The sequence below is a fragment of the Vitis riparia genome, unplaced genomic scaffold, assembly GCF_004353265.1.
Source record: "Vitis riparia cultivar Riparia Gloire de Montpellier isolate 1030 unplaced genomic scaffold, EGFV_Vit.rip_1.0 scaffold750_pilon_pilon, whole genome shotgun sequence".
Taxonomy (NCBI): domain Eukaryota; kingdom Viridiplantae; phylum Streptophyta; class Magnoliopsida; order Vitales; family Vitaceae; genus Vitis; species Vitis riparia.
In genome coordinates, this window is record NW_023269767.1 from 1 (window position 1) to 23,767 (window position 23,767).

The following is a 23,767-nucleotide window of genomic DNA, read 5'->3' on the forward strand; positions in this document are numbered from 1 at the left end:
TGTAATCCACAATCAAAAGAAAGAAGTGGGCGTGTTTGTGGGGTTGGAAATCCACAAGTTCATTTTTGTCCATCACAGTGTATTTAATGAGAGGATTTCAAAATGCCTTATCCAGGGGGTATCTAGCTACCTTGGATTCCTTTCTTTGGAGCATATACAACTGTACTCTCTCCTAGCTGCCGCTGGTTTCGTTCTTGGTAGGTCACCTAAGTCTAAAACCAACCGACAGTAGTCCTTAAGATTCGAAAAAATTTCATGACAATTTCTAATAATTATCTGGATTTGGAGCCGGGGAAGCAGATATTTCAATAGCGCTTATATCAACAATCCAGTAATAATTTTAAGTGGACCTTCTTTTTTCCTCCCATAATATCTTAAATGAACTGGTATTATCGCGGTAGAAATATTGATGAATGTACGGGATGGGTGATGTGGATCCCATTTGAACCAAGGAAGAGAGGACCCCTCACGGAAATGGGCAGCAGCCAACTGCCAAGTCCTTCCGTGAACTCAAGCTCCTTAGAGCAACATGACACTCATGTCTCATAATGCAACTAATAACAAAAAAGTAGCTCAATGTAAATGTGAATACTGGATTTTTCTTTGGCGCAAAATCATCCCAGTATTCAACCACACTCTCAGTTATGCTATAACCTAATACTTGGTGATTGAACTTTGTATGTCATGTATATATTATATATATAATATAATATATCATTAGTGAATTACCTACATTCTTTTTTAATGTCCGCAATGTATCACCTCATACTCATTAGTGAATTACCTCAACATCATGATGAAATTATTTATTGAAGAACCACTTATTTCTAAGTTGAGTTATTGAAGGATATTAATTATTAGGAGCGCTAGGTAGCATTAAGGAGTAGACTGCTGAAATTTCCGGCTTCCTCAAGTATATCTTCTCCTATACTTAGCTGAGAAGCTTCATACAAACCCATCAATCCTCTGATGTCTTCGCGTAGGTTTTGTTTAAACTTCCCCTCCTTGTTCTTGAAGTTATTCAACACATCTATCCATGCACATTAACCAGTAAATTCACTTTCAGAAACAAACGACTCTTGATAAATGTCGGTAAGGCTAATTAAAAAAGAAAAAAGAAAAAAGAAATAAGAAATAAGAAATAAAAAGAAAAAGAAACCACCTGCGGGCACAGTGTAACCTTCTTGTCTCAATAGGCGAAAGCGGAGTGCAACCTCATAAAGATCCTCAGCACAATCACCATGAATGCTAGATTTCATATACTGCTTCTGCAGAACTGCTTCAATCTCCTCTTCGAAGTGATGATCAATGCCTAGGCGTTGTGGCATCAATCATCGTCATGCTTTCCATTGCATCTTCTCCTAGTTTGCTGAATACATGCTTAACTTCCTTTAACTTTTGTGCATGTTTATTGTAGAACTCATCCTGTAAAGTTAGGAAATTAGAAAGTTAGAAAATGCATGGCATAATAAGAACTATAAAATAATGGAAAGCAGTAAGGCAATCTTAACAGTAAAACTGCCAAGTTCAGGTGAATGGTTATCTTTCTTTAAGGGGATAGAAACCAAGGTGTGATCGTGGGCAATACTCCATTTGTGCGTATTAGGCATAGGCACAATTCTGGTGAAGTTAGTCTTGCCTATTTTTCTGAATTTGTTTGGGCCAACTGCGGGAATGGACCAAGCATAAAAGCCACAAGAACAGGCCATTAGGAGTAATAATAAATTATTAAATTAAAGAGAAGAGGGCACGCAACCAGATTGAGGATGAATCAAGTAGTGAGGCTTGTAGTTTTGCTATAACAATGGACTGAATTTATAGACAAGGAGCCTTGGAGTCTTGCTTGTTGCTTTTTACACCATGGGAAGCTTTTCTCATGACAAATAGAAATTTTTTATATTAAGAATGCAATTTACAGTATTTTTAAAGAGCTTTGAAAGAGAAATAGCAAAATTTAAAAATCAATTTAAAAATAGAATTATAAAATCACTTTAATGCTTGCCAAGGAGATATTTAATTGGTGGTTCTTCCAAAAGAAAAATACTTCAAAAGAAAGCCCTTTTATTAAAAATATTTTAAATAAAAATATTGTCAAATAATGCACACCAAGATAATAGTCATTGTCAAATTTTAGAAGCACTTAATGATGCCCAAGTTATCATTCAATAAAATAGATACGAATTATCAAATTAAAAAAAATCAAAATATCAAATAAATTTAAATATTATAAAAAAGAATTACGAAAACATCCAAAGTATGTAACTTTTAAGAAAATAATAGGAATAAATTACTTCAAATATAATTTTTAATAATTTTAGAAACTTTTTAGCAAAGATAATCCTAAAAAAATTTTCAAAGAATTCAATAACTTTTCTAATAAATTTTAATATATATTTTCAAATAATTAAATATAAATTAATTGAAAATTATTTTTTAGTAAAAATTTATCCATAATATCATTAAAATTTTAAATAAAATATAAGTGATTAATTAGACTTTGATTATTGTTAAGATTTCTTATTGATGCATGTTGTCTCTTATAATTTAAACTAAATACAAATTTTCTTAAATGTTAAAAGTTTTCAAAATTAAAACCGAAAAAATCCAACATTAATTAATAATTTTTTTTTAATATTTTTAATATTTAAAACTTTTTATCATTGAAGTATTAGAAATGTTAGAAACCTTTTTTAAATTCACTTTTAAACGGGTTTAAAGTATCCAAAAAAAGAAAGGCGACGACATAATTCAACATTTTTCAAGGTAAATGGTCCATTGCTTTCTTGCCACATGATCTTGAGGTTAGTGAAATTGCCTAACGGAATAGATTGAAATGGAAACTTGGAAACTTATTAAATAAATCATAAAACTAAAATGTTATATTGATTATTTTTGAGGGTGAAGTTCATACAAAATTTTTCTACAAAAAGCATGATACAAAATTTAGACTCGACAATAATGTTGAATCCTCTGGGTCCTTTAACATGATGGCTATCTTTTTCGTAATTGGGTGTTTGTGTCTCAAAACATTGTTTTCCACTTTTGTAATCAACATGTTATTTAACAAAGTTTTACTTGGAAAAGTAAAAAAAATAGATATAATTTTATCATTTACTTAAATACTAGAATTTCTATAAAAATAATATAATAAATTATGCATTATTAACCTAGTTTATTATTCTGTATTAACATCATAAATGATTTTTTATTATGACATCATTTTGATATATTTAATACATTTGTCATTTTTTTTTGTTTCTTTTTTGGTTGTGTGGGGTTGAAAAAAATTGAAAAAGTATATATATATATGTCAAAGAAAAATAATAAAAGATTAAAATAAAAAATTACATAATTATTTTTATTTTATTATAAGAAATTAAAATTTTTTAAATGTACCTTTTTTTTTAAAAAAAAAAAGAGATTTTTTTTTTAAAGAACTTGATACTCTTAAATAAAAACCACACGATAAGGTTATTATGTTGTTCTATATATATATAATATACAATTAAAAACTTTGCTATCTTGAACAATTATTTTTTATGAGCACTCATTAATTGAATTACACAACTATTTTTTTGATATAGCACATGAATTTTTTTTAAAAAAATAAATTAAATCATGTTGTAATGTATTGTTATATTAGTGTATTTATATTATAAGTATAATGTATTTATACCATACCTATATTATGATAAAAGTAATAATTATAGAAATATCTATTTATATCCTATTGGTATTAATATTAATATATCATATCAATATATTAATATCATTCACTCAATGCATTGAAATTGTTTAATAATTTATATATATATTGTAACTACAATATATTTTTGTGCACCTATATTTCATAATAAAAGTAATAATGATAGAGATTTTTTTTTTATACCTCATTGATATTCAACATATTATATGTATTAATATAGTCAACTCGATACATTGAAAAAGAAATAAAGAAAAAAATATATACAAAAATTAAGAAAAAACACAATGCAAAGGAAAAATATAGAAAAATCATATAATTTTTTGAAATTATTTTATTATAAAAAATAAAAAACAATTAAACATTCTCCATCATTTTTTTTATTCTTTTTAGACAATCGAAATGAAAAAAGTTCCATCTTGCTTGAACTCAATACAAAAATATGATTTATTAACTTAAAATTAATAAATATGAAAAGTTCATTATTCTTATTACATCATGAACCTTGTTTTGTTTTCAATCATTATATATAGTTGTTAAAACCCAAAATTTTTATTTAAAAATTAGATATCAATGATTATAATTAATGTGGGGCCCCATACCTTAAATATCCCAACAAATTTTGATTTAAAATTAGATGTCAATGATTATAATTAATGTGGGGCTCACATATCTTAAATATCATGACAACAAAAGTGGAGTATTTTAAATGCTTTGAATTTTGAAAGCTTTTAATGGAAGGACATTTATGATATTTCACTTTATTATCATGAAAAGAGAATTTTTTCTCTTTTATCTTTTCCAATTGATATTCACAACACCATTTTTACTAATGCAGCATTTTACATTCCTAAACTATCTTCCCCTATTCCTTCCTCCCTTTCTCTCCTCCCTAACCTCACGTCCCAATTGCACCTATTTTTTATTTTTTATTTTCCCAACCCCCACCCCACATTTTATCATTTTTTTTTCTTTTATTATAAGCAAAAAAATTTAGCCTAACCACCATCGCCGCTACCGCCTCCCAGGACATCGAAGCCCTACCCAGGTCACCGGAGCCCCACCTAGGTCGCTGGTTTATATATATATATTTCTTTATAAAAAAAATGAAAGTTATAAATCTTACCTGAAAATTATTATCAATTTCGTCATTCATTGTATTATGGAAAGTTCTTTATTAAAAATGGTATATATATAAAAAAAATATGATAAAAAAGTGTTATATTTAGCAAAAAGAATGTCAGGAATAACAACCCTTTATCTTTTATCCTGTCCTCCCACAAATTATGAAAGCAGAAACACTTTTCAATTATTATCGCACCCAGCCCGACCAATATGGTAATTCTCCCTCTTTTGTTTTTGTTCGTTTCGAATTTCTATAAAGTAGGCACCAAAGGCACAGTGCTTAAGAGCAGAGACTTGATATGCACTTTTCAAGGCTGGGGAGGCAATGTTTGTCATCCTGAGTGTGACATCAAATGAACCAGTATTGCATTATTAAAGGAACCTTTTTTGAAACAAGTTGAAAATGGATTTGGTGAGAGGCATTCCTGGTTGAGGCGCTTCCACGTGTCTGAAATCATATGGGTTGCACTTTGTTTTCCATGTTCCTTGATTGGTTTTCCTTAGGCGAAAACGGAAAGAAAAAAACATGGAGAACAATTGTTCCCTTATGGTTTTTTTTTTGTTCTGTAAACAGTAAAAAAAACGGGGAAAACAATATTTTTTTGTTCTCTAAAAAGTGTCATTTTGAGAATACGGATAATAAGAAAAACAAAAATCACTTTTTCAACCAAACAAGTTTTTAGTATTTTTGTTTTCAAGAACAAGAAGCAGTTCTTGAAAACACCAACCAAACAACCCTAAATCTCTGATATATAAACCAATTCCATCACTTTCGTATCCTTTTATTCTTTCTTCTAATATGGAAGCTGGCTACCTTAGCTACCATGTATGAAGAAACGAAGAGACAATCCTGTACTGATACATTAAGCACATCAGTGGCTCTTATATTTTATTTTATTTGATTCTATATATATAGTACCCCCCTACAGGGGAAATGCTTCAAAGAGGAGGGACTTCACATGTTCCTCAAGGTGTGGAAGACTCTGATTGTCATCATAACTGTACATCAAAGGAACCGTCCTTGCAATGTTAAGGGAACCCTTTGTAAAAGAAGTTGAAAATGGATGCTGAGAGAGGCATTCCTTGTTGAGGCGCTTCCATAAGTCTGAAATCATATAGGTCACATTTTGCCGTGCATTTTCCATGGAAGAGCCTTGGTGTTCCTTCATGTAGCACTCGATGTATGACCCGTCATGGCCGTCTTGATTCTCATCCTGTCAATGAATTCATGAATGTGTTAGTGTTGATTTAAAACTAAGTAGGCTAAGACACCATCAGAATTAAGGAATTAAAGACTTGAGACATGAATAACCTGGTTTTGCATTACCTTGGCGCTTCCCAGGTCGTCCCAAAGACGAAGAATGGCAGCTGTGGAAGATATGATGCTGGGGAAGTCATCCACAAGATCCACATTTCCCCTGGTTATGCCATGGCCCAAGAGAAAGAACAAGTGAACAAGCACCACATGTACCCCTGAACTGATGACCCCGTTTTTCAAGTACTCGTGGGCCTTTGGCACATGCCCAGAGGCAAACCATTTGGCTTCTACTAGAAACGCATTACATAAACTCACCCACTGTAGCAACAGAGAGAATCCGTTTAACATGTGGTGCTTGTAATTCTCTTGAAAATTCAATATCCATAGACAAATGAATGTACATACCGTCTTCCGTAGAGAGTCTACTGGGTTCCACCCATGCTCTTTGTAGACCTTGTTGCTGATTTCATTTGTGATGTCATCTAGAGTCTTGAAGCATATCTTCATGTAGTTTGGCAGCGTCTCGAAAGCAGCTATATCCCATCTGCATGCAAAAATTAACAGGTCAATTTAGTGGAACTTTGGTACGGTGATGAATGGATTAATTCCATGGTTGATGCCTACCTATTGACAGCTTCGGTAAAGAAAGTGAGCTCATCAAGCGTTCCATGAACATCAAAAATGTCATCGATTATATAGATCATAGAGATGGGTTTTGTGAGCTCAACCCTTTGCTCTGACAAGCTTGGATCGGGGAGTACTGCCATGGGCCACATGTACCATTTCAGTGGTTGGTCTCTTGCAAACTTCAACTCCTCAGCCAAACCTAGGTCTTGCCACCATCTAATAATATGATGGGTATTTACGATTAGAAGAGTCTTAAGAATATATGAAACCAAAATACTTAACAGGTGAGTCAGTTTTCGAACGAACTTCGAAATTTGAAGTAATTCCTGCTGATGTATGGATTGAACCATATTGAAATCCGCTTTTGCAAGTTCTTGCAAGACAGTCAGCCATCCATTTGGTCCCTGGAAGTCCTTAAGGATGCTTTTGGCCATGAACCTTGGCAAGCTCTTATGATGGGGATGCTCCAGTGTATGCCCAACAACTGTAGCTTCGTGGTGATCAAGATGTTCCAACCCTGCGTTAAGGAGCGTGCTGCTGAATCTTTCGGCTTCCTCGAGGATATCTTCTCCTTCTATACTCAGTTGTGAAGCTTCATATAAAGCCAACAATCCCTTGATGTCTTTGCTGAGATTTTGTTTAAACTTCCCCTTCTTGTTCTTGAAGTTGTTAAACACATCTATTCATAAACAATAGCCAGTAAATTCCTATTTCAGAAACAATGTGACTCATAACAAATTTTGCTGAAGTCAAAAGAAATCCCACCTGCAGGCACATGGTAACCTTCTTGTCTTAATAGCCGAAATCGAAGAGCAACCTCGTAGAGATCCTGAATGCTCTCACCATGAGTGCTGCCTTTGGCATACTGTCTCTGTAGAACTGCTTCAATCTCCTCTTTGAAGTGGTAGTCAATTGCCAACCGTTGTACGGCATCAATCATCGTCAAACTTTCCAGGGTATCCTCTCCAACTTCCCTGAATACATTCCTAACTTCATTCAATCTTTGTGCGTGTTTGATGTAAAATTCATCCTGCAGGAGAAGCGTGTCAGCAGTAATTATTCGATAGCTAAAATATAGCAGAATAAGAATTAAAAGAAAATGAAAACGGGCATGCAAACTTAACAGTAAAGCTGAGATGTTGAGATTGATGATTATTCTTTCTTAAGGGCGTATAAACCAAGGTGTGATCGCCGGCAATGCTCCATTTCTGGGCAGTAGGCACAGGAACAACACTGTTGAATTTGGACTGGCCTAGCTCTGTGAATTTGTTAGGACCAACTGGAGGAATGGAACAAGCGTAGAAGGCACGAGAGAATCCCATTGGGAGAGCGAGAAGGAAGTATAACTTTTCAAGAGATAGAAAGAAGGATTCAAGTTTGTGCTGGTGATACGGCACAAGGGACCAAATTTATAGAATTTCATAAACGCAGTTTGTGTGCTTGAGGAGTTTTGACAAAAAAAAAAAAAGTATACATATTTTTCTTTTTAAAAAAATGATTACCTAACCCTGAATTCAAACTAATACTCAATTTAGCATGCCTAAACCATGTAAGATTCCATATTATAAATCCGTAGTTGTCAATTATAGTTTTGTATTGTTTTTTAATTGGTCAAAACTCCGGTCACCAACAACACATCAAAATGTTTAAGTAATTTTATCTTTTCAATTAAATTTCTTTAAGTTTTTAGGGATATTTGCATTGGTTTAACGAAAACAAAACCCTTTTTGTTCCTTTCAAGTTCAAAATGAAAATAAAATAAAATAAAAACAAATCTATTTACAATAAAAAATTAAAATGCATTTAACCCAAAAATACTTACAATAAGAAACTAAAATACAGTTAAACCGAATAAATTTACAAGGTTCTTATAATAAAAATCTACTATGGTACTTTTTTTTTTAGGGTTGTTATCAATGACCCTAAAAAAATCTATTATGTGGTCCTCTACATTTTTGAATCTTTAACAAAAAAATCAAAACTGTAGTCAATTTTTTTATGGTCCCTTTTATTTTTAAGGTTGTTGTCAACGACTAGTGCGGTTCTCTCTATTTTTGGATCTTTAACAAAAAAATTAAAACCGTAGTCAATTCTTACTTGGCTTAGACTTATTAAATTGGGCATTAATTTAAATTCAAGTTGAGTTTATGGATATAGTTTTTGAACTCTTATTTTTGGTGTAGTCAATTTTTTTGTGGTCCTTTTTACTTTTAGGGTTGTTGTCAACGACCAGTGTGGTCCTCTCTATTTTTGGATCTTTAAAAAAAAAAATTAAAACCGTAGTCAATTCTTACTTGGCTTAGACTTATTAAAATGGGCATTAATTTAAATTCAAGTTGAGTTTATGGATATATTTTTTGAAACTCTTATTTTTGGTCAAAACTCCGTTTACCTTGTTAAGATGGATCTTCTGACTAGTTTCCCATAGGCCATCTTTTACATGTTCCAAAAATGGAAAAATCGCTTTCTCATGTCTCACGATAAAGCACACATGGGGAAAAAATTGCAATCACTTCAACATAATGGTTAAATTATTCAACTTAAATATGTAGGTGAATACTCAAGGACTTTGTAACTTTGTCTGATGTAACGTACAAATGGTGATCACTACTTTTATTATTTGGGTATATGTTTTTATTTTTTTATTTTTCTAATAAAATATAAAGAATTTTGACATTGATTTTAGAAAATATTTTTAATACTTAAAATTTTTTATCATTGAAGTATTAGAAATGTTAGAAATCCTTTTTAAAATTACTATTAAACGGGTTTAAAGTATCCAAAAAAAGAAAGGCGATGACATAATTCAACATTTTTCAAGGTAAATGGTCCATTGCTTTCTTGCCACATGATCTTGAGGTTGGTGAGATTGCCTAACGGAATAGATTGAAATGGAAACTTGGAAACTTATTAAATAAATCATAAAACTAAAATGTTATATTGATTATTTTTGAGGGTGAAGTTCATACAAAATTTTTCTACAAAAAGCATGATACAAAATTTAGACTCGACAATAATGTTGAATCCTCTGGGTCCTTTAACATGATGGCTATCTTTTTCGTAATTGGGTGTTTGTGTCTCAAAACATTGTTTTCCACTTTTGTAATCAACATGTTATTTAACAAAGTTTTACTTGGAAAAGTAAAAAAAATAGATATAATTTTATTATTTACTTAAATACTAGAATTTCTATAAAAATAATATAATAAATTATGCATTATTAACCTAGTTTATTATTCTGTATTAACATCATAAATGATTTTGCATTATGACATCATTTTGATATATTTAATACATTTGTCATTTTTTTTTTGTTACTTTTTTGGTTGTGTGGGGTTGAAAAAAATTGAAAAAGTATATATATATATATGTCAAAGAAAAATAATAAAAGATTAAAATAAAAAATTACATAATTATTTTTATTTATTATAAGAAATTAAAATTTTTTAAATGTACTTTTTTTTTAAAAAAAAAGAGAATTTTTTTAAAGAACTTGATAAAAAAATTAATTTTTAGTATCTTTTAAATAAAAACCTCACGATAAGGTTATTATGTTGTTCTATATATATAATATACAATTAAAAACTTTGCTATCTTGAACAATTATTTTTTATGAGCACTCATTAATTGAATTACACAACTATTTTTTTGATATGGCACATGGATTTTTTTTAAAAAAATAAATTAAATTATATTGTAATGTATTGTTATATTAGTGTATTTATATTATAAGTATAATGTATTTATATCATACCTGTATTATGATAAAAGTAATAATTATAGAAATATCTATTTATATCCTATTGGCATTAATATTAATATATCATATCAATATATTAATATCATTCACTCAATGCATTGAAATTGTTTAATAATTTATATATATATATATATATATATATATATATATATATATATATATATATATATATATATATATATATATATATATATATATAGTAACTACAATATATTTTTGTTTGAAATTATTTTATTATAAAAAATAAAAAACAATTAAACATTCTCCATCATTTTTTAATTCTTTTTAGATAATCGAAATAAAAAAAGTTCCATCTTGCTTGAACTCAATACAAAAATATGATTTATTAACTTAAAATTAATAAATGTATATATGAAAGGTTCATTATTCTTATTAAATAATCATGAAACTTGTTTTGTTTTCAATCATTATATATAGTTGTTAAAACCCAAATTTTTTATTTAAAAATTAGATATCAATGATTATAATTAATGTGGGGCCCCATACCTTAAATATCCCGACAAATTTTGATTTAAAATTAGATGTCAATGATTATAATTAATGTGGGGCTCACATATCTTAAATATCATGACAACAAAAGTGGAGTATTTTAAATGTTTTGAATTTTAAAAGCTTTTAATGGAAGGACATTTATAATATTTCACTTTATTATCATGAAAAGAGAGTTTTTTCTCTTTTATCTTTTCTAATTACTATTCGTAATATAATTTTTATTAATGCAGCATTTTACATTCCTAAACTAACCTCCCCTATTCATTCCTCCCTCTCTCTCCTCTCTCCTCTCTCTCCTCCCTAACCTCACGTCCCAATTGCACCCATTTTTTAATTTTTTTTTTCCCAACCCCCACCCCACATTTTAGCATTCTTTTTCTTTTATTATAAGCAAAAAAATTTAGCTTAACCACCGCCGCCGCTACCGCATCCCAGGACACTAAAGCCGCACCCAAATCATCGGAGCCCCACCTAGGTCGCCCGTTTTTTTATTTATTTATATATATATATATATATATATATATATATATATATATATATATATATATATATATATATATATATATATATATATATTTCTTTATAAAAAAATGAAAATTATAAATTTTACCTGAAAATTGTCATCAGTTTCATCATTCATTGTATTTCGTATGTGATTCACAACCTTAATCAACTAGAATTTGAGTTTAATATGTTGAGAGAAGATTAGAGAAAGTTTTTTTTTATTAAAAATGGTATATATGAAAAAAATATATATGTATGATAAAAAAGTGTTATATTTAACAAAAAGAATATTACGAATAATAACCATTATCTTTTATCCTGTCCTCCCACAAATTATGAAAGAATCAATGTTTTAAAAACCGGACCGGTGATCGAACCGGAAAAGTTACCGGTTCACGGTTCACTGGTCGGACCGGCGGTCGAACCGCTATTGAACCGGTGATGTAATAAATAATTAAATATATAATTTATATATTATATAAAATTAAAATTAATTATAAAAATTAAAAATATATAAAATTACAAATTTTAATAATGTTTGATTTTTATATTTGGTATATTAAATTAAATTAAATGATAAAGTTTAATATTTTAAATTTGATTAAATAGAAATATGTAATATTTAAGAAAGAATATATATTTAAGATAAAAAAATTTATAATATTTAATTTTATCTTTTTGTCTTTGTATTTTATTGTTTTAAAATTATTATATTAATTAATTTATATTATTTTTTATAATTATTATTATATTATCATTATAAAAATAAACATGAATTTAAATATTTACATTTTTTTAAAAGATTTTATATGATAAAAATTTGAAACAAAATCAAATTCCGTGCGTCCATGCCTCAAGAGGCAATGTTTTCCTCCCATGAGTCTTATTCCCAATCCCACATCGGAAGCACATGAATTTTGTGTGCTCCATGTGCTCTATAAATAGCTTCCCACTTGCCTACAATTCCATCAAGCCAGCAAGCTGGGCTTGAAAGCATGGCTCGGAAGCATGGTCCATGTTGAAGTGTAGTAAAATAAAAAAGGGCAGCAACTTGGGCTTCTGTGGGCATGGCCCATATAAAGTGTTAAGTTTTCTTTGGACAAAGTCTGGGGGCCTTAAAGGAAAACCTTAGATTGGGCCTGGAATGGGCCTTTCATGGTAAACAAAAAATTGTTTTTAAGGTGTAACCGGTTTGCAAAAAACCGGACGGTTTGTCCGGTTCAACGGTTCAACCGTCGGTTTGAACGGTTCAATCCCGGTTCGACCACAAACGGTTCATTGAAACGGACCGAACCGGAAAGTTCACCGGTCGACGGTTCAACCGGTCGGACCGGCCGGTCCGGTCCGGTTTTTAAAACCATGGAAAGAATAAACACTTTTCAATTATTATCGCACCCAGCCCGACCAATATGGTAATTCTCCCTCTTTTGTTTTTGTTCGTTTCGAATTTCTATAGAGCAGAGACTTGATATGCACTTTTCAAGGCTGGGGAGGCAATGTTTGTCCATCCTGAGTGTGACATCAAATGAACCAGTATTGCATTATTAAAGGAACCTTTTTTGAAACACGTTGAAAATGGATTTGGTGAGAGGCATTCCTGGTTGAGGCGTTTCCACGTGTCTGAAATCATATGGGTTGCACTTTGTTTTCCATGTTCCTTGATTGGTTTTCCTTAGGCGAAAGCTACATCAAACTTTTAGATCTACCCAATCTACCTACAAACGAAATTTCAGGTCGCTGTGTGGTCCAAGGAAATAACGGCATAACATATTAACAACCTATGGGCCTGGGCCTGGGCCTGGGCCTTGCCTTGGCGCCTCATAGGTCATTTGAAAGAGGAATCTTTTTTGTTTCTGTTCAAGACATAAAGCTTGGAAAGTCATTCACAAGGTGTACATTTCCATGGGTTACATCAAATTTTTAGGTCTACATTGCCATTGGTTATGTCTTGGCGCCTCATAGGTCATTTGAAAGAGGAATCTTTTCTGTTTCTGTTCAAGACATAAAGCTTGGAAAGTCATCCACAAGGTGTACATTTCCATGGGTTACATCAAACTTTCAGGTCTACATTGCCATTGGTTATGCCTTGGCGCCTCATAGGTCATTTGAAAGAGGAATCTTTTTTGTTTCTGTTCAAGACATAAAGCTTGGAAAGTCATCCACAAGGTGTACATTTCCATGGGTTACATCAAACTTTTAGGTCTACATTGCCATTGGTTATGGGGTTGTTCTATGGTACCCACTCTTCATTTTGGGGGTACCTACCCACATTTGACCCCAATAAAAATATGACATGTGTAAAGTACATATCATTAAAAAATTTATAAAAATTTATCAAACCGGTAAAGATGACTTGTTGGTGAGAAATAATCACATGCATTTCATATATATCTAAATATTACAACTTTTTTATAATTTATTATTAAATATCAAATATAATTTGTTATTTAATGCATTACCTAACTCTATCTAAAAAAAGAAAATCTTACCTACTACTCTTATACTCTCATTATTCATATATATAAAAAAGGATAGTAATTTAATATGAAAATTAAATAATTTCAACTACCAAATTACAAAATATGTAAAATGTATTTTGATGAATCAAATTTCAAGATCAAGTTCAAAACTTTTTGAAAGAGAAAATTTAAAATTTGTATTATATGAAGAAGATGAAGGATTTCAAGCGATTACAAGTGTCAAAGGTAATTTTTGATATTTTTTTATCCAAATATAATTGTTGTAGGAAGAAATGTGATGTTAAATAACGATTTTAGAATTTTTTATGAGTTTATTACAAAATTTTGTTATCAAATTGTTATTAATATTTTTATATAATTTTTTTTTTCTTGTTCATAGATTAAATTTGAAGATGAAGCTTTATATGTCTTGAAGGATGTCAAGTGATTACAAGTGTTAAAAGGTAACATTTGATTTTTATTTTTTTTTCATTTACATATAACTATTGTAGGTAGAAATGTCATGTTAAATGACATTTAAATATGTAATGATTTATAATATCTAGATTTTTTAATTTTTTGTTATGAGTTATTTTTAATCAAATTGAGAGCATTTAGTAATTTGTTATGAAATTGTCATCAACATTTTGTAAGAGAGGGTACGAACTTTCTAAGAGAGGGTACGAACTTTCTAAGACCGGGTACGAACTTTCTAAGAGATGGTACGAACTTTCTAAGAAATGGTACGAACTTTCTAAGAGTTGGTACGAACTTTCTAAGACAGAGTACGAACTTTCTAAAGGAGGGTACGAACTTTCTAAGGGAGGGTACGAACTTTCTAAGGGAGGGTACGAACTTTTTAAGAGAGGGTACGAACTTTCTAAGAGAGGGTACAGAATTTCTAAGGGAGGGTACGAACTTTCTAAGAGAGGGTACGGAATTTCTAAGAGTGGGTACGAACTTTGTAAGGGAGGGTACGAACTTTCTAAGGGAGGGTACGAACTTTCTAAGAGAGGGTAAGAAATTTCTAAGGGAGGGTACGAACTTTCTAAGGGAGGGTACGAACTTTCTAAGAGAGGGTACGAAATTTGTAAGAGTGGGTACGAACTTTCTAAGGGAGGGTACGAACTTTCTAAGAGAGGGTACGAAATTTCTAAGAGTGGGTACGAACTTTCTAAGAGATGGTACGAACTTTCTAAGGGAGGGTACGAACTTTCTAAGGGTGGGTACGAACTTTCTAAGGGTGGGTACGAACTTTCTAAGGGAGGGTACGAACTTTCTAAGGGAGGGTACGAACTTTCTAAGAGAGGGTACGGAATTTCTAAGGGAGGGTACGAACTTTCTAAGAGAGGGTACGAAATTTCTAAGAGTGTGTACGAACTTTCTAAGACAGGGTACGAACTTTCTAAGACCGGGTACGAACTTTCTAAGGGAGGGTACGAACTTTCTAAGAGAGTGTACGAAATTTCTAAGACAGTATACGAACTTTTTAAGACCGGGTACGAACTTTCTAAGACCGAGTACGAACTTTCTAAGGGAGGGTACGAACTTTCTAAAGGAGGGTACGAACTTTCTAAGGGAGGGTACGAACTTTCTAAGCGTGGGTACGAACTTTCTAAGCGTGGGTACGAACTTTCTAAGACAGGGTACGAACTTTCTAAGACAGGGTACGAACTTTCTAAGACCGGGTACGAACTTTCTAAGACTGAGTACGAACTTTCTAAGAGATGGTACGAACTTTCTAAGACCAGGTACGAACTTTCTAAGAGAGGGTACGAACTTTCTAAGAGAGGGTACGAACTTTCTAAAAGAGGGTACGAACTTTCTAAGAGTGGGTACGAACTTTCTAAGACAGGGTACGAACTTTCTAAGACCGGGTACGAACTTTCTAAGAGAGGGTACGAACTTTCTAAGAGAGGGTACGAACTTTCTAAGAGAGGGTACGAACTTTCTAAGACCGGGTACGAACTTTCTAAGAGAGGGTATGAACTTTCTAAGAAAGGGTACGAACTTTCTAAGAAATGGTACGAACGTTCTAAGACCGGGTATGAAATTTCTAAGAGAGGGTACGAACTTTCTAAGAGTGGGTACGAACTTTCTAAGAGATGATACAAACTAGATAATATAATTTTCTAACTACTCTATCTTTTATATTTCAGTTTCTTCATAGATACAATGGACAAAGGCAAAGGAAAGGAATTTATCATTGATTTGAACGATGAAGACTTTGATTACCAATATGATAACATTGTTAAAACTGAGTCTGATGAAGAGGCCATTCTAGTTTCGGACAAGATTTTTAATGATTTAACTGTTGAAGATGTATGGAAGATGGAGTTTAGCTCAGTAGAGGAGGCAGAAGAATTTTATAATTTATTTGCTAAAGTTACCGGATTTAGTGTTAGAAAGGATGATGTGAAACGAGATAAAAATCAAAATATAGTATCTCGTAAGTGGGTTTGTTCGAAAGAAGGATATCGACATAGAGTGTGTTTAGAGAATGAAAATCGAAAACGAGAACCTAAGCCAGTAACTCGAGTTGGTTGTGAGGCAACGTTTCGGATTGCGTTTAATAAACAAATGAATAAGTGGGTTGTGAAAGAGTTTATGGCTGATCATAATCATCCTTTGGTGGAACAAAAAAATGTCCAATTCCTTCGATCCCATAGGGTCATTAAAAATGCAGATAAAGCTCAATTGAATGCAATGCGAAGTGTTGGCATGGGAACTAGCCAAATTATGGATTACATGGTGCAACAATCAGGTGGATATAAAAATGTTGGCTTCACAAAAAAAGATTTATATAACCATGTTGATGTTGATCGTAGAGTTCATCTAAGAGATGGTGATGCAGAGGGTGCTCTAGCGTATTTGTGTGGAAAGTCTGAAATGGATCCATCATTTTATTACAAGCACAATGTTGATGAAGACAACCGTCTAGCAAACCTGTTTTGGGCAGATTCTACTAGTAAATTGGATTACAGTTGTTTTGGAGATGTGTTAGCATTTGATACAACTTATCGGACTAATGCTTATAAAAAACCGTTGGTCATACTAGTTGGCATTAACCATCACCATCAAACTATAGTGTTTGGATGTGCATTATTGGTAGATGAGAGTGTTAGCACTTATACTTGGGTCTTGGAGACTTTTTTGGATGCAATGAATAACAAGAAGCCTCTTTCTGTTATTACTGATGGGGATAAAGCAATGCGTAAAGCCATCAAGAGGATATTTCCAGACTCTTGTCATCGATTATGTGCTTGGCATATTCAACGCAATGCATTCACTAATGTCCATGTCAAAGATTTTACTAATCATTTTTCTAAGTGCATGTTCATGGAAGGCACCGTTGAAGAATTTGAATGTGCATGGAATGACATGTTGGAAATGTTTAATCTTCATGGACATAAGTGGGTGACAGATATATATGCTAAGCGTTCTAGATGGGCAGAGGCTTATTTAAGGGGCATTTCTTTGCTGGTATGAAAAGCACACAAAGGTGTGAGAGCATGAATGCATACTTGAATCGTTTCCTTAAAACTCGTTTGAAGCTGTTTGAGTTTGTCAAGCATTTTGATAGAGCACTCTCACGTATTCGTCATAATGAGGCAAAGGCAGAGTTTGAGACACACCATTCTTCAGCTGTTCTAACAACCAAACTCTATGCACTTGAGAAATATGCAGGGACTGTTTTCACAAGGCAATCTTTTCTAAAATTTAGGGATGAGATGAAGAATGCAGAATTGTTTTTCCCTGTCAGTACAGAAAATCATGGAGGTTATCGTGTCCATACATTGACCAAGTTTAGAAGCCCTGACAAGATTTGGAAAGTATGTTATGGTAATAGTGATCGGTCTATGAAATGTACTTGTATGATGTTTAAGTCAGTTGGTTTTCCATGTCCCCACATGATTGTTGTAATGAAGATAGAACACCTTGAAGAAATACCTGAGACTTGTATTATGAAAAGGTGGTCTAAGTTAGCAAAGGAAACGGTCCAAGTTCATCATGACAATGAAAGTCAAGGTGATGCGACTAACATCATACGATATGGTGCACTCAGCTCTATGTGCTCACGGATGTCTTATTTCGCATCTCAATCGAAAAAAGCTTTTAAAGAGGCTAGATGTGAAATACAAAGACTCACTTGTCAAATGGAGGAACTTTGTAAAAATTCAGTGGAAGAAAGTGAAGGAGAAGATTTGAAAGCTACAAAACACCATGTTCGAGATCCTATCATTGTGAAGACGAAAGGTAATCCGGGTAACTTAAAAGACAAATTTAAGAAACCAAGGCATTGTGGGAAATGTAAGAAAGTAGGACACACTGTTCGAAAATGCCCAGAGTTCGTCAACACTCACAATGCATTTATCAACATTGAAGATTCAATTGAAGATATGGTATGTTCAAACACACATTCACTAAATTCATTAATTATTCACTTTATAGTTATTTTTATTTGGTTAAATTGGTTGAAATAAAAAATTGAATTCTTTATATTAATACAGGGGGACATGCCTTCATTACTAAATCACAACATGGAAGGTGGATCAAGACACGGGACAAATGAATTTTCTCAAAATGTAAGTTTAACATTTTTTAAGTAATTTTTATTATGATGTGAAAAATATTACTTATTAGAGTAATTGAAAAATTAAATCATATTACAGACAACACTTGGCACATTTCAGGATGGTCCAGAAACAAGCTTAAATGATTCATGGCTCGGGTTACATCCACCAAATTACTTCACAAACCAAGTAAGAGTCATAGAATAAATTATTTACACCACATATCATATATCTATATATTGACAGAAGTTCCTTAACATTTAGTATTTAATCATATGGATTTTCTTTCAAAATATTATGTATAACTATAAATATTTTCAATGTAGGTCACCATGAACCACTTTACATCCGGAATTTCGGGAGCAAGTTCTACATATCATAACCAATGAGTTGTATTACAATGCAAAAAATTATGTACAAAAAAAAAAATCAACTCTTGATTGTATTCTATACTCTTCTTCTCTTTATTTTTGCATGATTCTGAACTTTATCTAATATTATAGCTTTCTCACTATTTTCATCATCAAGAAGTAATTCGATTGCCAATTTGTGTCTTATAGCTGTAGAGTCCCAATGGGAAGGGGTTGAACTTGAGTACATGAAATCGGATCTTCGCATATGATTAATGACATGGACTCCACAATCCCACCTAACAAATAAAATGAGTAAACATTTATCTAGTTAGTACATAGAAATATTATCTTGAACACATTATATTTGAAGAAACAATTATGCTTGCTTACCCATTGACTTGCACATCTACCCATGTAGGTCTTTCAATGGGAACACTTGATAAATTCTTTAGATGCCCATTGAGATTAAAAAAATGTGCACACTCTTCAACCTAATATTCATATCGTTATATCTTTTAGCAAAATAAAACATGCTATTTAACAACTTACATTAAAAAGTAATAAAATTCATTAAAATATAAGACATACCACAGTTCTCACAGATGAAGTTCGCATGTCATCCCTTTCTATTGATGGTAATGAATCCAATATATGAATATTATGTTGATGAAGATTTATAACACACAAATACCAATGATCCGGACATGTATCGTGCATCGGGATGTATATCTAAACAAAACACACATTTTAGCATTGATAATTATTTACAACTATGATATGAATCCAACTTCAAATATGTACCTTAATGCAATCATTCATTTTATCCATGTGTTTGATAATATGTGTGAACATCTTGGTAGCAGTTGACAATTTTCTACCACCATGTAAGATTATTTGCTATGCAAAAAAAAAAAAAAAACATATATATATATATATATATATATATATATATATATATATATATATATATATATATCACAATATTTATTAGGTTTATTTTTTTTCTTTAATAAGAAATATAATGGATGAGCATACCGCAAATGTGGTGGGTAAGTAGCATCTAGTAGGCCGTATTCCTTTGAATTTGTTCTCAAAACTATTAAGTTTGCATGCAAATACATTTATGATCTAAAAATGAAACACAAAAAAGTTAACAACGTTAATTATGTAATAGAATTAATAAGAATTGGGTTTATCCTTGTATTACTCACCACATAGAGTAATTCTTGTCTAGGCCCTAAAGTCAAGAAGTCTGCTCGACTTGCATGCTCATATTGAAAATTAACAAGAAGTTCACTGCAAAATATAAGATATTTAATAAGTATAACTTTTAAAACATGACATACATAAAGTATAGTCAAAATAATTGGTTTACACACCTTTTGTCCAATGAAACATCAAACACATAAGCAACAACTAGAGACTCAAGTGTACTCAAGGAATGTGAATCCTCCACGTTCGGCAAAATGGACATGGGGATTATCTATATTGAAAACATCTCTAACAAACATTAGTTATCGTTCACTATATTATTAAGTATTTAAAAAATACTACATCAATGAAGTAACATATTACCTTTAATACCTTTTGTGATCCAACAACTATGCTTGGGAATCTCTTAGGCTTTGGCATCTTATTGGATTGATGAATGTAGGGTGACACCTTGAATTTACTAGGCTTGCGTTCCATTGTTGATCGTGTTTTCTTCAATTGACGTGGGAGCACCACCAATGAACTTAGTTGTTCTTCTTGTTTTTCAACATATGGAACATCAACATTAACCTATCATATATTTGAACATTAGTATATATATATATATATATATATATATATATATATATATATATATAGAACTTTGTAAAAAACTAGGTCTTCATAATATGCAAATACCTTTTCATCGTGACATTGATTGTTGGCAATGGGAGAAACATGTAACTCCATGTCACCACATGAGTCATTCTCACTCAATCTCTCTTCTACGACAACATTGCTCATAGGAAAAAACAAACGTTTCAATTCCATATATTTTTCTTCAAATTCTCTAAAACTTGATTCTTTACAACTTTCATCCATATTAGAAACATTTGTTTGTAGCACAAATTTTTTCAACTTCTCAAAAGCTTCCTCCATACCCATCAAACTTTTTTCTTCAACCTAGTAACAAATAAAAATCTCCAATATCATGAAAAAAAAAGTTTGAGATGAATAAACTAATGTATATAAATATAGTATGAAAAAGTACCTTATGCCCTTCTTCTTGTTGTTCATGAACTTTTGCATTTTGTTTATCACCATCTTCTACATTTCTCATATCATTATCTTTATGATCACTTGTTCTCTCATCTTTCTCAACCACCTTCATTTTTTCATCATTTTCATTTTCCGCACCATTATTTTGCTCTATATCCACACTTTGCCCAATTTTTATAATCCATATCGTGACCTATAATTTATCCATAAACTTTATTATAATTGCAACATCACATAAACAAATAAGCTTTTCAGTTAGTAAATGTATCTTACCTTTGGATCATCATAACCTCCAAGTGTTTTGATTTTACATTTCATCCTAGAAACCTCATCATCTCCCCATTCATTTATACGAGGGCTATATGCATTAAAACGTAAATTCATACCCTTCTTTGTGGAAATGTGGTCTAGGTAGAAAATCTGCAAGAAATAAATTCCAAAATAATTATAGAGTTGAATATATCACAAATCTATTATTGTTAAAAATATCAGAATATATCAACTTTGTTAAAAGTGTATTACCATTAGAAAAAATAAACATCCAGAAATCCCACTGCTTCGTTTCTTGGATTTAAAGTTGTTTATGCCTCGTACAAGGAAGAAGAAAACTATTTGAGCCCAATTTATCTTCTTTATTGATGCGGTGTCTTGAAGGAGATGGAGGAAGGAAGGCTTGACACTAACTTTCATCGTTGGACATAACAAGGCACCCAAAACAAATAATACAAAACGAATTTTAAATTCATCCCCACATTTCTTTTCTTGCCGTATTTGGTTTTCTAACATCAACAATGGCAATTTTCCCTTCCCATCACAATACATGTTGTATAAATCATTCCGTTTACTTGTACATCTCTCTATATCTACCTCCACTCCCTTAGCCTTCAAGCCCAAAATTAACTCAACATCCATTGGGGATAATTTAATGGAAGTGTTATGCACACTTAATGTGCATGAAAGAGTGTCAAAATTCTCTACCAACCAATGACATAAACTATGATCAAGTTTAGTACATCGCAATCCTAAAATACCTCCAAACCCTATTTCTTGTATGACGGCCTTTTGATTAGGTTGCAAGTGTTGAAGTAGTTTATACACCCGATCAGGCGAACAACGCGTGTGAAGATACGACTGGAAGTCATAAATATACATAAGCATATATATTTTAAATTGAAAGAAAATATTATCATAATTTAAAAACATAAATTTCGAATTTCTTACCTTTGATGCATTTTTTAAGTTTCGATCCTTTTGTTTTATATATTCATGAGGGCATTTTTTAGACTTCTCTAAGAACTCTTTTTTTTCTCCATTTGAAAGGGATTGCCGCTTTTTCCCAATCTCTTTTCGCAACTGTAATATTAAATTAGTTAGTTATCATATAGAGTATAAAAGTTGACTAAAAAACATATTATGCAAATATTCATTTCTTTTCTTACATCATGATTTATTATCAATTCCTTGTTATCTTTTTTTCTTGCGAGTACTTGTTCTTGACTGCAAAAAACATCACATAAAAATGATTATATTTTCAACATATGAATAAATATCCAAAATGAATTAACTATATATGTATATATATTCTTACAAATAATAAAGCCATGAACCCATAGGAAGTTTTGGGTTTGAAGGGGGATCATTCTCCTCATATGATTGTTTGCTCCTGTTTAAAACACAACATTATGAATGTAATTTACAACTAATTAAAACTATGTACTATATTCAAATAATTAAGTGACAAATATAAAATATTACATATTTGGCTTTCTAAGTCAAGATGCAGTAAGACTGCTCAAAATAAGATAAACTCCTCTTATATTAAGCAACTGTGTAGCCTGCAACATAGTGAGCATACCGATAAGAATTAAGTTTTGAATTTGACAACAATGAGTTTGAAAATATTTGTAACAAAATGGAGTTTTTTTCTAAAAATATTAATCATTATTTTATTTAGTCGCATTTTGTAATTTCCAAATTTCATTACAAGTCCTCTAAGCTTCGTAGTTGAAAGTCCACTATACTTTTCTTTTAACGCTTCCCACATTTCATGAGAAGTTTGATATACCTCATACTCAATCATAAGATCATCTTGCATACAAGTTAACAACGTTATGCGAGCTAAAGAATTTTTTTGTGAGAGATGCCACATCAACAAGATAAATATACATGTCATGTCTGGCATATCAAATTATTTACATGTTATGTACAAAACATAAAAAAAATGTAATAAATAGAAGGAAAACTAATCTTCTCCCTTGAAACTAAAAGAAACAATGTTAGGATTATACACAGTATCTTCTATAACTCTAGAAGTTGTTTTCAATAACCATAACCCTCTAAGATTTTTATGCCTACTAGAATTTGAAAATCTTGCATTTCGCAAGTTAGGAGAAATAGAAAGCACTGTTGTTCGTCTGATGGCATTCTTCACAAAGCATGTTTCCCAGTGTTCCTTGAAAATAGCTACTAGGTCATCAAAAGACCAATTTGTGAAACCATGAGGCCCTTCTTGAATGGATTCCCATATATTTTCAAGAACTTTTTTCTCAGGTTCTGTTAATGACATTTGTAGAATATGCATTTTACGGTTTGACTCTAAGATATATTCCTCTTCGAAACGTTTGAACATATTAGCCACATG

At 31.5% G+C, this 23,767-nt stretch overlaps 1 protein-coding gene and 1 pseudogene across 1 annotated transcript; one reads left to right on the plus strand and one right to left on the minus strand.

Annotated features, from left to right (window-relative positions):
• Positions 1–5,687: 5,687 nt before the first annotated feature.
• Positions 5,688–8,136, minus strand: LOC117910458 (annotated as a pseudogene).
• A 7,988-nt stretch (positions 8,137–16,124) lies between these two features.
• Positions 16,125–17,864, plus strand: LOC117910450 (protein FAR1-RELATED SEQUENCE 5-like). Its single transcript, XM_034824527.1, has 3 exons — positions 16,125–17,432; positions 17,504–17,782; positions 17,841–17,864. The coding sequence occupies exons 1-3, from the start codon at positions 16,125–16,127 to the stop codon at positions 17,862–17,864; spliced, it is 1,611 nt and encodes a 536-aa protein (XP_034680418.1).
• Positions 17,865–23,767: the final 5,903 nt, after the last annotated feature.